Consider the following 11,368-nt stretch of genomic DNA (forward strand, 5'->3'; position numbering starts at 1 on the left):
CCTCCTCTCCCACATGGACCCCTGAGATTTCAGCGAAGGGGTGTTTTTAAAGTATCCCGCTAAGGGCTGGGAGCTGCAGGGCTGGGAGCTGCCCAGTTGTGGAGCTCTGTGTTCATTCCCATCTAATGTGAGAAGAAGCGTCTCTGGCGAGGGTGGAGTGAGACGCTGATCTATGAGTACAGAAGACATCATTATTACTACACACGTTTAGCAGAGTAGTTGTTCAGAGTTCTATACAAATAGGAATGTAATCATAAGAGCAGCAATCATCATCAGCATTAGACATTCTTCTAAGTACTTCTATGCCATATGCAATGTTCTCAAATGCCCCCAGGAGGCTGATATTACAATCCAATTTTAAGGATAAAGAAGCTGAGGTTTCAAAAACTGTTGGTGTGTCCAAGGTGGTATCTGTCTAACCTTAGAGTGTACACTTCTCTCACATGTGAGAGGTGAGGTTGCTGAGAACTGAATGTAAGGTTTGTGTGTACTGGGCAAACACTTTACTACCGAGCTGTACATCCCAGCCCTCTTTTACCGATTTTAGATAAAACCAAAGTTACACAGGCTGACCTTGAACTCACTGTGTAGCCCAGGCAAGCCTTTAGGCTGTGATGCTCCTGCCTCCATGTCTGGAGGAGCTGAATTACAAACCTGTGACACCAGGCCCGCCTTTGCCGCCACGACCGAAGACCAGAATATCATATAACTATAAGCATCAATGTGGCAATAAGCAGGACATAGTTTAGGGGTTGACATGAGTGACATGAATATTCCTTTTGATACCCAGCAGCGAGAATGAGGAGGGTAAGTGTGCACATCTGTGGATTGCCTGCCAGTCCCTGCCAGAGCCCTGTCGCACTGTGAGCATTCAAAGTACTCGTGAGCTGAAATCATACCAGGTCCCTGCTGCAAAAGCAATATGTGTGCCGTGGTCTTTGGGAAGATACGGAGACTTATCAAGGTCCTCTTCCCTAGACTCCTGCACTAGACTAGACTCCTAGACTCATGCATGGCCCAGGGTTCTCCCAGTCTTGGACAAACATCCACTTCCATTCTACAAGCTGGTCAGGTGTTGAGGAGGCCTTTGCCAGCTCCAAGGTCATACACTGCGTCAGCTCTTGATCCTAGCAAATGGAGCATGTAACTGTGCTTTCTTAATTGATTCACTTCACTGATCAAGAACATAATCCATTACTTTCAAATATAAATGCTTTCTTGTCCCCTCAGAGAAACCCTGATCCTGTCTTCTGAAGACTCTCCCCTCAGACATGGCCCTGAGCAGAGAGACGTTCTATTTTGGTTTTACTTTGTTCTTCATTGTAGCTCAACTGCCGCCAGGTAAATCAAAGTTGATGGGGTTTTGATGCGGTGATGGGGGCAGATCATGAAACGCAATGATTCTTCCATGCATCCTTGTGAAATTGAGAGTAAATCTCTCCCCAAAGACTTCTTCGGCACTAATGTTTCCTAAAAGACAGCTGAATAGAGCTTTCATTTTTATTTTATTGCCTTGTACATTGGTCTCTCTGGCTGCCAGGAGTGCTAGTCTTGAGATCAAATAAAGATGGCAGCCATAACATCGGTAGTACCTCAGGAGACATTTCACATGTAGAAGTTTTATACAGTGTCGTGTCTTGCTTTAATATTCTTTCCTAAAATGTATTTTTTTTTTTAATTTAGGGTCTTGGGCAGGACTTGAGTATTCCCAGTCATTTCCAGGAGGTAAATTATACCCTTTACCTACACTTTCTCCTTTTCTCTTTGGGACTCAGGCCCAGTTAGCTATCTTTGACTGATGAAGCCAAGGAGCAGAGGTAGTTGTGAAAGGACTGAGTCCTGATCCATTGGCTCCCTCCTCTGTTACTCTTGTGACCGTGATCATATTTGTATTTTCCCAGGGACTTCCCCGTTAATTTATGTTGCTGGGGTTCAGCCTCAGCCCCATCAATTAGCACGACCCAGAGAGCATGACTTCCCTTATCTTAGAACCCAAACTGAATGAGGTCTGCACAAGTGCAGCTGGGTGAGGAGGATCGAGCAGAATGGGGAAGATGGTCTCCTGGAAGTCGCCTTCCTGATAGACGAGCTGTTTATGGTGGCTAGCCACAGGCTTTGCCTGTGCTTGGGAGGGCCTCTCACATGGGAAGACAGCACAGCGTAAGCACCTTTGAAAGACATATTAAAATATTTGCGGAGGGCTGGAGAAATGGCTCACTGCTTAGGAGTGCTTGCCCTGCACCCATGAGGACCCAGGGTTGGGCTCCAGCACCCACACAGTCTTGCTTGAGCCTGTAAGCCCAGCACTGTGAGGGCAGAACTAGGAGGTTCAACGGGACATTTGAAATCTACCAGCCTAGCTAGACCAAAAAAAAAAAAAAAAAAAAAAAAAAAGAGCTAAGATTCAAAGAGAGAACGTGCCTCAAGGCTGAGCGTGATGGGGAGAATATCCAATGCCTTTCCTTGCCCTGTGTGTACATATTCGTGTGCATGTATGCTCCACGGCGCATCTTTCTCTCGCACATGCACACACTAATATGACATAATAATTAACAGCCACTTAAAGAGACTCAGACAGTATTCCAGAGAAATGCAGAAGCCCTGGAGCACTAGCTTCTCCAGCCCTTAACGAACACTTAACTACTAAAGCAAATACCATACAGTACAAGCAGTAGTGATTTTGTTTCACCCCTAAGCAAGTTAAAAATGCGCGCAGGTGTTTCCAGTGTGTCCCTCAGTCAAAGGCGGCTAGGTAAAGTAAGCAATGGATTGAAAATGTGCAGCTGGTCCTAGGCCCAAACAAGAACTGAGACTGCAAGTATTCATCCCAGCTTCAAGGATCTGAAACCAAAAGCTCTCCCTCTCATTTTCATCTGGTAAATGTTTCGGTAGTGTTAGGTGTGCATGTTATCAGTTCTGGAGAATAGATATTCCTTGGTCACTTCCACTGGGCCCATGAAAGGCAGGAAACACCCGGCGAACATGGATGATGGTTAACTGTTGTCTTTAACCCTTTCCAGCCCCCACAGTGTGGGAAGCAGATGCTGCAGGGCAGTGCTTTTCTTACACAGTGTGTTTGTGTGGTGTGTCTGTGTGTCTGTGTGTGTTCATATGTATGTGAAGGCCAGAGGTTAAACTTAAATGTCATTCCCAGGAGACATGTTTTGGGTTTGTTTGTTTTTGTTTTTGTTTTTGTTTGTTTTTTGTTTTGCATGTTTTCAATCTATCATAAATTCAACTAGGCTGACCACTGAGCCTCAAGTACCCAAGTGATCCCAAGTACCCAGCTCTAGGGTTGTAGACCACTAGGCCTGCCTTTTCATCCGGGCACTGAGGATCAGACTCATGAGGTGAAACTCATGTTTACATGATAAACGCTTTTAAACTGAGCTATCCCCCAAGCCTGTGAGTGAATCCTAGAAAATCCTCTTCATAACCGTACCTGCAAACCCAGCCTACTCGGGTGGCCTTAGAGGTGCGTCCTTCCCTCCCATCCCTACAAAGGCCCGGCAAAGGTCTCAGCCGCTCTCTCCTGGCACAGGGGAGTATTCCGTGTGCGAGACGTGCAGGCTCGGTCGGGGAAAATGCAGGAGGATGTGCATGGACAGCGAGAAGGTTGCAGGGAAGTGCAAGCTAAACTTCTTCTGCTGTCGAGAAAGGATCTGAACACTCTTTGAGCAGCGCTCTTCGGGCCTTAACAGCCATGCTGAAAAGATGTCCCGGGAGAGAGCTTCTGGGCCTAACTGGGCCACGGTCAGAGAGATTCAGGCCCATTCTCACCCCACTTGTGCTTCTGTGCTTCATTCTACTTTTTATGATTAAAAAAAAACTCAAAACAGAAATGAATGCCTTTTACTCAATCAGACGCTGCTGAACATTTCTAGAATACTTGTTGTCATTTCTAAGTCCTCTCTCCAGAATTTTCTCATATAGCTCAGGATCACCTGAGAAATCGACTTTGTCGCTTTCTTGCACGTGTTTGAAGAAACTGAGGTCCAGAAAGGTTGCTGCCTGTGGGAAGCCGGAGCGGGGAGACGAGGGGCAGCCTGTGTGTCACCACCTCACTCTGGGTGTCTGTCTAACTTACTGTTATGGAGTTAACAGACGAACAAAAGTGCCCTTCACCTCCATGTCGATGGTATTGTAATTCTACGGAATACAAGGAAAAGTCATCCATTGTATTCTCGATGAGGTAATGTGCTATCATCCACTGATTGCAACCGTTATGGTGTACTCTGTAAAAATAACTCCTGTTCACTCTGTTAATGCCTGTGGTACTGGGTTTGCATTGTTCCTCTTGCCTGCAAAAGAAAACTGCTAGGGGTTAATTAAAATGCTCATTTGCATAGGATATCTGCAGGTGAAAACTGCAACTTTTGCCTTGCGAAATAAAATTTGTAGCTTCAAAAACCTCATGGCCACGAAGTTTGCACTTTGTCAGTTTTCTGGGGTACGTGTGAGCCTGAGCACTGTTCTGCCCAGCGCATCTTGTACTCAGACTCTTGTCTCATTCTTTCCCTTCTGACGCTGAAACACCAGCACTGTTCTCTTCAAGACCCATCTACCAGGGCTCCTGACTCTGGGTTGGCATTAGTCAATACCATCTGTTGAGAAAATGGCGGGGGAGAAAGGAACAGGAATATTTCCCTGCCAGGGGCTTGATATTCCACATTAAAGTTATTGCTCTTCTGTCAGCTCCCACCTGGCACTCCCGTGGCAGGTAGAGCCTAAAACACTGGGCGCAGCACAGCAAGCCATATGTTTCCTGTGGGTCATAAAAATATCACATGGGCTTATGGACGCATCCTTGGCTGCGGCCTGTTAGAAAGAGAACTCAGCATAATGAGGTTTAGCATGAAGCTCTGGGGAGTCGAGTGGGAGTGAGGTGAATTCATAAAATGACAATTAGAGGCAGGAGTGATGGTGCATGGCCCTTAATCCCAGCATTCCAGGAGGCAGAGGCAGACGGATTCTGTGAATTCAAGGCCAGCCTGGCCTACAAAGGGAGTCCAGGACAGTCAAGGCTACACAAAGAAACCCTATCTAGAAAATCAAACAAACAAACACAATCAGAAAGACTTCCAACCACCTGGGGAACTGTGTGACAACACGATGTGACGTTAGAAGCTTACAACATCACATGCTATCTTGAACAACCTCAGGTTAGAAGTCTTTCTCTGGTATAGATGGCTCCTCTGTTCAGGGTTCCACAAGACTGATAACTATAGCGTCAGCTGTAGCTGCAATGCCATCAGAGGCAAAAGGCCTTCCAAAGTCCTGCAGTCGGGGGCCAACCTCAGCAGTCCTAGCAACTAGAGGGCACTTAGCATCCTCTGGCCACAGCTGTCTTTGTCCACGGCTGTCTCATCCTTCAAGAACAGGAAGAGAATCCCTCACTTAGAACCCCCAACTTATTTTTACACCAAAAACAAAAGTGCGGAACTGGGGATATAGTTCCAGTTCACTAGTGAAAATATATATTAAATATATATATATATATATATACACCATTAAAATGGCAGCAAAAGAGGAAAAGGGGATTAACTCCATAATCTTAGCTAGACAAATGGCAAAGCTGATATAAGTTCTACTGAACTGATAATTACACTAAGAGAAATCAATTAGCCTTCCCAATTAGAGATTAACAGAATGTATTCTTTAAAGATTAAAGTTTAAGTTGCATATTTTAAAAATTTTACATTCACTGAAAATTTTTGGAAACAAATTCTAGACCAAAAGCATGTAAAACAGACTTTGAAAGAAACAAACGGACTGTTACTAGAGACGAAGGTGTTTTATGACTGATGTGTCAGTCCAGGAGAGGAGATAGAATAGAAAAGAACTGTGCCTAAAAGCAGAAATACTTTGAAGGAAAACTAACACACTCAAAACTCTAAGTCTGGTCTTTTCCAAGAGTCAACAAAAACTCTTAGCTGTGAACATATATAGACAGAAAAAAAAAAAAAAAGACATCCTTCCAACATACAATGTCACCGTGTAAACATTTCCATCGCAAAAAGAATCAGGAGCAGGAGAGGACAGCAAAGAATCAGGAGCAGGAGAAGATAGCAAAGAATCAGGAGCAGGAGAGGACAGCAAAGAAGGATGGCGTAAAGCTAGGCCCGAATCCGTCTGGGCAAACACTAAGCCTTCTGCTCCGTGCCTAGCATCCAGAGCACGGAGAGACTGCGCTGTGAACTCCAGAGGGTCTGGGCAGCCTTGGCTCCAGAAGCAAGGATGGCTTCTTTTAGACTGGCTTGTTTGGTGAGTGCGGCTTTCCTTGGCAGATATCCAACAATCTTTGGGGGTGGGGGGTGAGTAGAGGCAGGGTTTCTCTGTGTGACCTTGACCGTCCTAGACTTCCTTGAACTCAAAGGGATCCGCCTGCCTCTGCCTTCCCAGTGCTGGGACCAAAGGCGTGCGCCACCATATTCGGCAAAGTAGTTCTACTTAGGTTTGAACCCCAGACCCCCAGACCTAGAGCGTGGTACTTTACCAACTGTGCCACCTGAGGATTTCTGAGAACCAACAATCTTGGTTTCCCTAATGCCCTAGGGTCTCCAAGGAAGCATAGACCTCACTCTTTGGGCAAAGCCTGTCCCAGGACTCTTCGCGGGGAGTTTGATCTCATTATGCAGTCCTGTGCCTGCCTCCCCAGCTTTTCTCTGGAACCTCCTTGAAAGTCTCCACAACCCCGCCACTCAGGCAGTCTGCAAACCAACAAAATTAGGGTGACGCAGATGATGCCGGATTCTACCGCAAAGTCGAGAAGCCATTGGGCCCTCTTGGACTGCAGCTGCCGCGAGCTCTGAGTTTGCCCAAACAACCCTTTCACAGAAGGGCCTTCACCTATGTCTGTGCTTTTCCACCCCAGGCTCTTCAGTGGGAAGGAATCTCACCCCACCAGACACCCCTCCTGCTTTCCAATGCAAAATACTTAGTGTCACTTTAATGGCACCAGTTTTACTCAAGGAAACAGAAAGAAAGTGACACCAGGGGTCAAGAGAGGACCCTGCATCCTGGAGGTCAGAGCCTCTGGGTTCCTGGGCCTGAGCGGGGTGATGAGAGCCGCAAGCACCTCCTTTTCTGGCTTTGTTTCTGACAAAGTGTTGAACAGGGTGCAAAGTGATGAGGAGAGAGGCCTTGTCTATTTTTCCTTTGCTATCACACAACGACTGAGTCTAAGTACTTTATTTAAAAACATAAATTATTTCACTCACAGGGTAAAGTCCAGGATCAGGTGACATCTGTGTTCAGCTTCAGAGAAGGTCTCCCAGGCCGTGTCAAACCTTGGTGACGGCTTCCTGAAAGAAGAGCAAGGATGAGGGCAAAAAAAGAGCGTGGAAAACCAAAAGCCAGAGAGCGGGGAGGGGACGTTCTTATCGTAACAGCCTCTCTGGCAAGAGCCAGAGCCCCGTAAGAACCAGGTTGACTCCTTCTAAGGCCAGTGACCTAACTAACTTACACGAAGCTACACATACTTTTTGTTTGGTTTACTTTTGTTTTGTTGGGACAAAGTCAGTCTGAGGCCCAATTGGGCTGGTACTCACTATGGAGCACAAGGTGGCCTGAAGCTCTCTACCTCCACTTCCTGAGCACCGGGACAGGATGTGTCACCACAGCAGGACTTTCAAGCTTTACATTTTAAAGGCTCCATCATATCTCACACTGAGGGCCAAGACTCTAACACGTCTAAAATCGCCAGTAACTCACCCTGCTCTATACCCTTTCCTAGACGTTTCCTTTCCTCCAAAGTACGCCAGACTCCACGCCATCTTGCACGTCTTCTCTGCAGCTCTGCATATACCCGGAAGTTAATTTGCTCTTAGCATGAGACTTGTCCGTTAAGCTCTCCTTCTGTTTTTACTCTTCCAGATAACTCTCTGGCACAAAACCCTCTACTGGTTGGAGAGATGGCTCGGTGGTTAAGAGCACTGAGGGACCTAGTTAAGAGCTCTTTTTGCTCTTCCAGAGGACCCAGATTCAATTCCCAGAGCCTGGGAATGTTTTAGAAGAAAAAGGAGAAAAAAGAAGAAGAGGAAGAGGGGGAAGAGGAAGAAGAAGAAAACTATGCTGTCTATTTTGGTTTTAGACAAATTTAAGGCCTCTTGATAGCACCTATCTGTGGAGCACAAACATACACGGCTTTTGCATCACAAATGGTTATGGAAAGAATATTTAGAATTATGCCATCTTCAAAGCCTTACATAGGTACAAGCTTGAAAGATTTAATAACAATTAACATCTAATTGTTAGTTTAGTCATGAATTACCCTGAACAGACAACTTCCCACTAGAAAATTAAATAACACTGATGTAAGAGCCTAATGGAAAAAAAGAAACCCAAACTGAGCTGGTTTCTCCTATGAAATTTAATATCTATTGGGAGAGGTAATTTATCCTATACCAAAAGCCACTATACCAGTTTTCAATCAGTTAATTAACAAGTGGGGGTTAAAACTTATAAAAGAGCATTTTATACATATAACATTACTACATGAAAGAAAACGAGTGGATGGTTGTAAATTTTGTGGCAATGGGGATATTGAGAGGGAGCATGAAGGGAAATGGGGGAAGCCTAAGAAAAAGGGGACTAGAATATTCTGGGCAAGAAGGCAGGGCTCTTTCTGTGCCTTGCCTCTGATAAAGGACTTAGACGATGCCAATCGTCTGGCCCACGTTACCCAGTGGAGCATGGAGGCGGTTCTCTCTTAAGGCTGTTTCTGAGCAGTAGCATGGGTCTTACTCTCCTCTCCTCGATAAAGGAGCTGGGCTCCACTGCTGTGCTTCCTTCACCTCTCTCCATGCCCGGAGACATGCGAATCTTTTCCTTAATTGTTGCTGGGCTCTTGCTTCTCCTTCAGCTTCACCCAGGTAAGAAAACAATCACTGGAGAGCTCCTGTTGGCAACCTGACCCTGATCTGTCTTTGGAAAAGCAAGCTGTCTCCAGGGAAACCTCAACCGTTTCCCCTCCTTGGCCTTTAACAGCCTCAGGCCAAACCAGCACAGGAAACATTCTTCTGAGCTGAGAGACAGAAGAATCCAGTTCCACTGACTTAGCTTACTGACAACAAACACACCAGGCCCACGTCTCCAGTCAGTCTACACAGGGATTTGGACCTCTTTGTTCTTTTAGATCCCCACCCTGATTTTCAAATCTTCAACACATCTCATATGACAAAGCGACAGCTTTAGAATGGGAAAACACATTATACTTTTCCGTGTCTCCAGAGTTGGTTCAACTATCTTAACTTGAGAGTATCCCAAACTTTCTTTGGGATCTCATATATAATGGGAAATGATCTCACGGGAACCCTGCTCTCTCGTTTGTTAGCGCTTGAGACTCGGGGGCACTTTAAACAGGTCTGTTTGTGCATGATAACAACCTACAAAAGCTGGCTAGCCCTCCCCAAATAACCTTGAAACACGCTCCATGTATTCTGAGGTTTCCCCTCCTTCCTTCATAACTCCTGAGAGTCTAACCCTTACCACTTGCGAGACACTGTCCCCAGCCGTATTCACTCAGCTATACAGAATGAGCAGAGACTTTTAATTTAAGCAAAACCTTTGTCCTTAATTTTCTGGAAATACATCGGTGTATTATTTTTGTTAATAAGAAGCAGATTCCCTGAAAGAGTGAAATTATTCAAAGACTTATGATGCATCAATATGTAAATGAGTGAGAAAATAATATACATGGAACTTTAACACAAAACCACTCTCCTAAGGCCCAGGAAGCCAAGTCCCAAGAAGCCACAGCAGGGCAAGGCACACTCTGACTAGGAGATGCAGAAAGGTCTCCTGGGAACCTGTTTTTAAATGAGCTTTCGGTAAGAGGCAGCCCTGGAACTGAGGAGCACCCAGGGAGCAGGGTCTGTGCTGAGCTCTCCCTTACAAACCAGCTCGATGCAGAATAGAAAAGCGATGCAGTCTGTCTTCTCCATCTCCTCCTGCCTCAGGAGTTCACTGTATCCAGACCAGCACATAGAAGCTCAGTAGCTAACCTACTCCAGATCTCAGACTACTCATAGTTGAATCCCAGTACGCGGGGGAGGTGTGTGTGTGTGTGTGTGTGTGTGTGTGTGTGAAAACTATGACCACCATCGCCAAGGCAATGACAAGGAATCTCAGAGGTGTGAGTGAATTCTACAATCGATAGAAGGCAACACACTAGCTGAGTCCGACCCTTTGTTCTGATCCTCACAGTGTTTGACCTCATGTTTCTTTTCTACAAATGCTAATAATGAAAGCGTTCTTGTTTAATTTTATACCTGAAACCTTAAGATCATATGATACCATGCATGATTTACTGTTGATTAGCCTATAATATTAATTGTACTGTCTTTAAATTTTGATCTATATCAGACAGTACTGGAGATACAAAGAAAAAAATCTTGCTGAAAAAGTTTGTTTCTTGGAGTTGGGAAGTGGATTGCTTACCTTCTTAGGAAGAGACATTCTCTTTCCGTGTGAGCTAGCTGATTTGGACAGAGGAATTGCATTACCTGTGTCTTTCCCAAATGATTACTAAAGGTGCTGATTGCACGTGAATTACCAGTAGTCTGGGCCTCTGTCTGTCTGTCTTTTTATATGTATGTATGTATGTATATATGTATGTGTGTATGTGTGTGTGTGTATGTATGTCTCTGTCCCTGCCTCTCTGTCTCTCTGTCTATCTCTCTGTCTATCTGTTTCTCTCTCTCCTTGATTTAGTAATGAAAGATTAGTAAAAGATTACTAGCTAACAGCTGCTCTCTTCCTCTAGCCAGAGGAGCAATTTACAGAAGATACCTCTGTAAACATCTGGAGGGCCGATGTGAAATTAACTGCCTTATCTTTGAAGAAAAGATTGGAGGCTGCCGAGCTGACTTAACACCACTGTGCTGCAGAAAAAGAAAGAAAAACTGAATTCTCAGCACCAAGTACAAGGCAGAATCTCCGAAAAGAATATCTCTGGGCTGTCTTCTCATCCGCCTCCTCTCCAGTTTTGGACTTTCCGAAGTCAGGTCCATTCCGTCTCTAGTATTGAGGAAAATGGTCTCCCTGGGTCTGACCTTCTATGGGGTCAACACTACATCCTGTAAACTCTATACACTGTCTTTCTGGTAAAGAGTCTATGGACCGTTTCATTGGCTAATAAAAGTAAGAAAACACACATAAAAGCAGGTGAGATGGAAGAGTTGGCCCGTGGCCGGGAGGAGCTGCCTTCTCCAGCTCTCTCCCTAGCTTTAAGCGGATCTTTGACAATGGGTCTTCTTCCCATTGAAGCTGTAGCTGATAGCTGTAAGCAGAAGAAACCTGACCCTCACTGTAAATGGGCTGCCTGCCAGACTCAGATGGTGTCAGCAATAGCCCTGCCACATGCTGT

General features: G+C 45.3%; 2 protein-coding genes across 2 annotated transcripts; both read left to right on the forward strand.

The window, feature by feature from the left end:
• The first annotated feature begins 1,256 nt into the window (after nt 1–1,256).
• On the forward strand, nt 1,257–3,865 carry LOC110566873 (beta-defensin 12). The gene is made up of 3 exons (XM_021664778.2): nt 1,257–1,341; nt 1,684–1,725; nt 3,542–3,865. Exons 1-3 carry the CDS (start codon nt 1,272–1,274, stop codon nt 3,664–3,666), a joined length of 237 nt encoding a protein of 78 aa, XP_021520453.1. The 5' UTR covers nt 1,257–1,271; the 3' UTR covers nt 3,667–3,865.
• A 4,938-nt stretch (nt 3,866–8,803) lies between these two features.
• LOC110566874 (beta-defensin 13-like) lies at nt 8,804–10,908 on the forward strand. The gene is made up of 2 exons (XM_021664780.1): nt 8,804–8,873; nt 10,766–10,908. The coding sequence occupies exons 1-2, from the start codon at nt 8,804–8,806 to the stop codon at nt 10,906–10,908; spliced, it is 213 nt and encodes a 70-aa protein (XP_021520455.1).
• Nucleotides 10,909–11,368: the final 460 nt, after the last annotated feature.

This window comes from Meriones unguiculatus, chromosome 4 (assembly GCF_030254825.1).
Source record: "Meriones unguiculatus strain TT.TT164.6M chromosome 4, Bangor_MerUng_6.1, whole genome shotgun sequence".
Classification (NCBI taxonomy): domain Eukaryota; kingdom Metazoa; phylum Chordata; class Mammalia; order Rodentia; family Muridae; genus Meriones; species Meriones unguiculatus.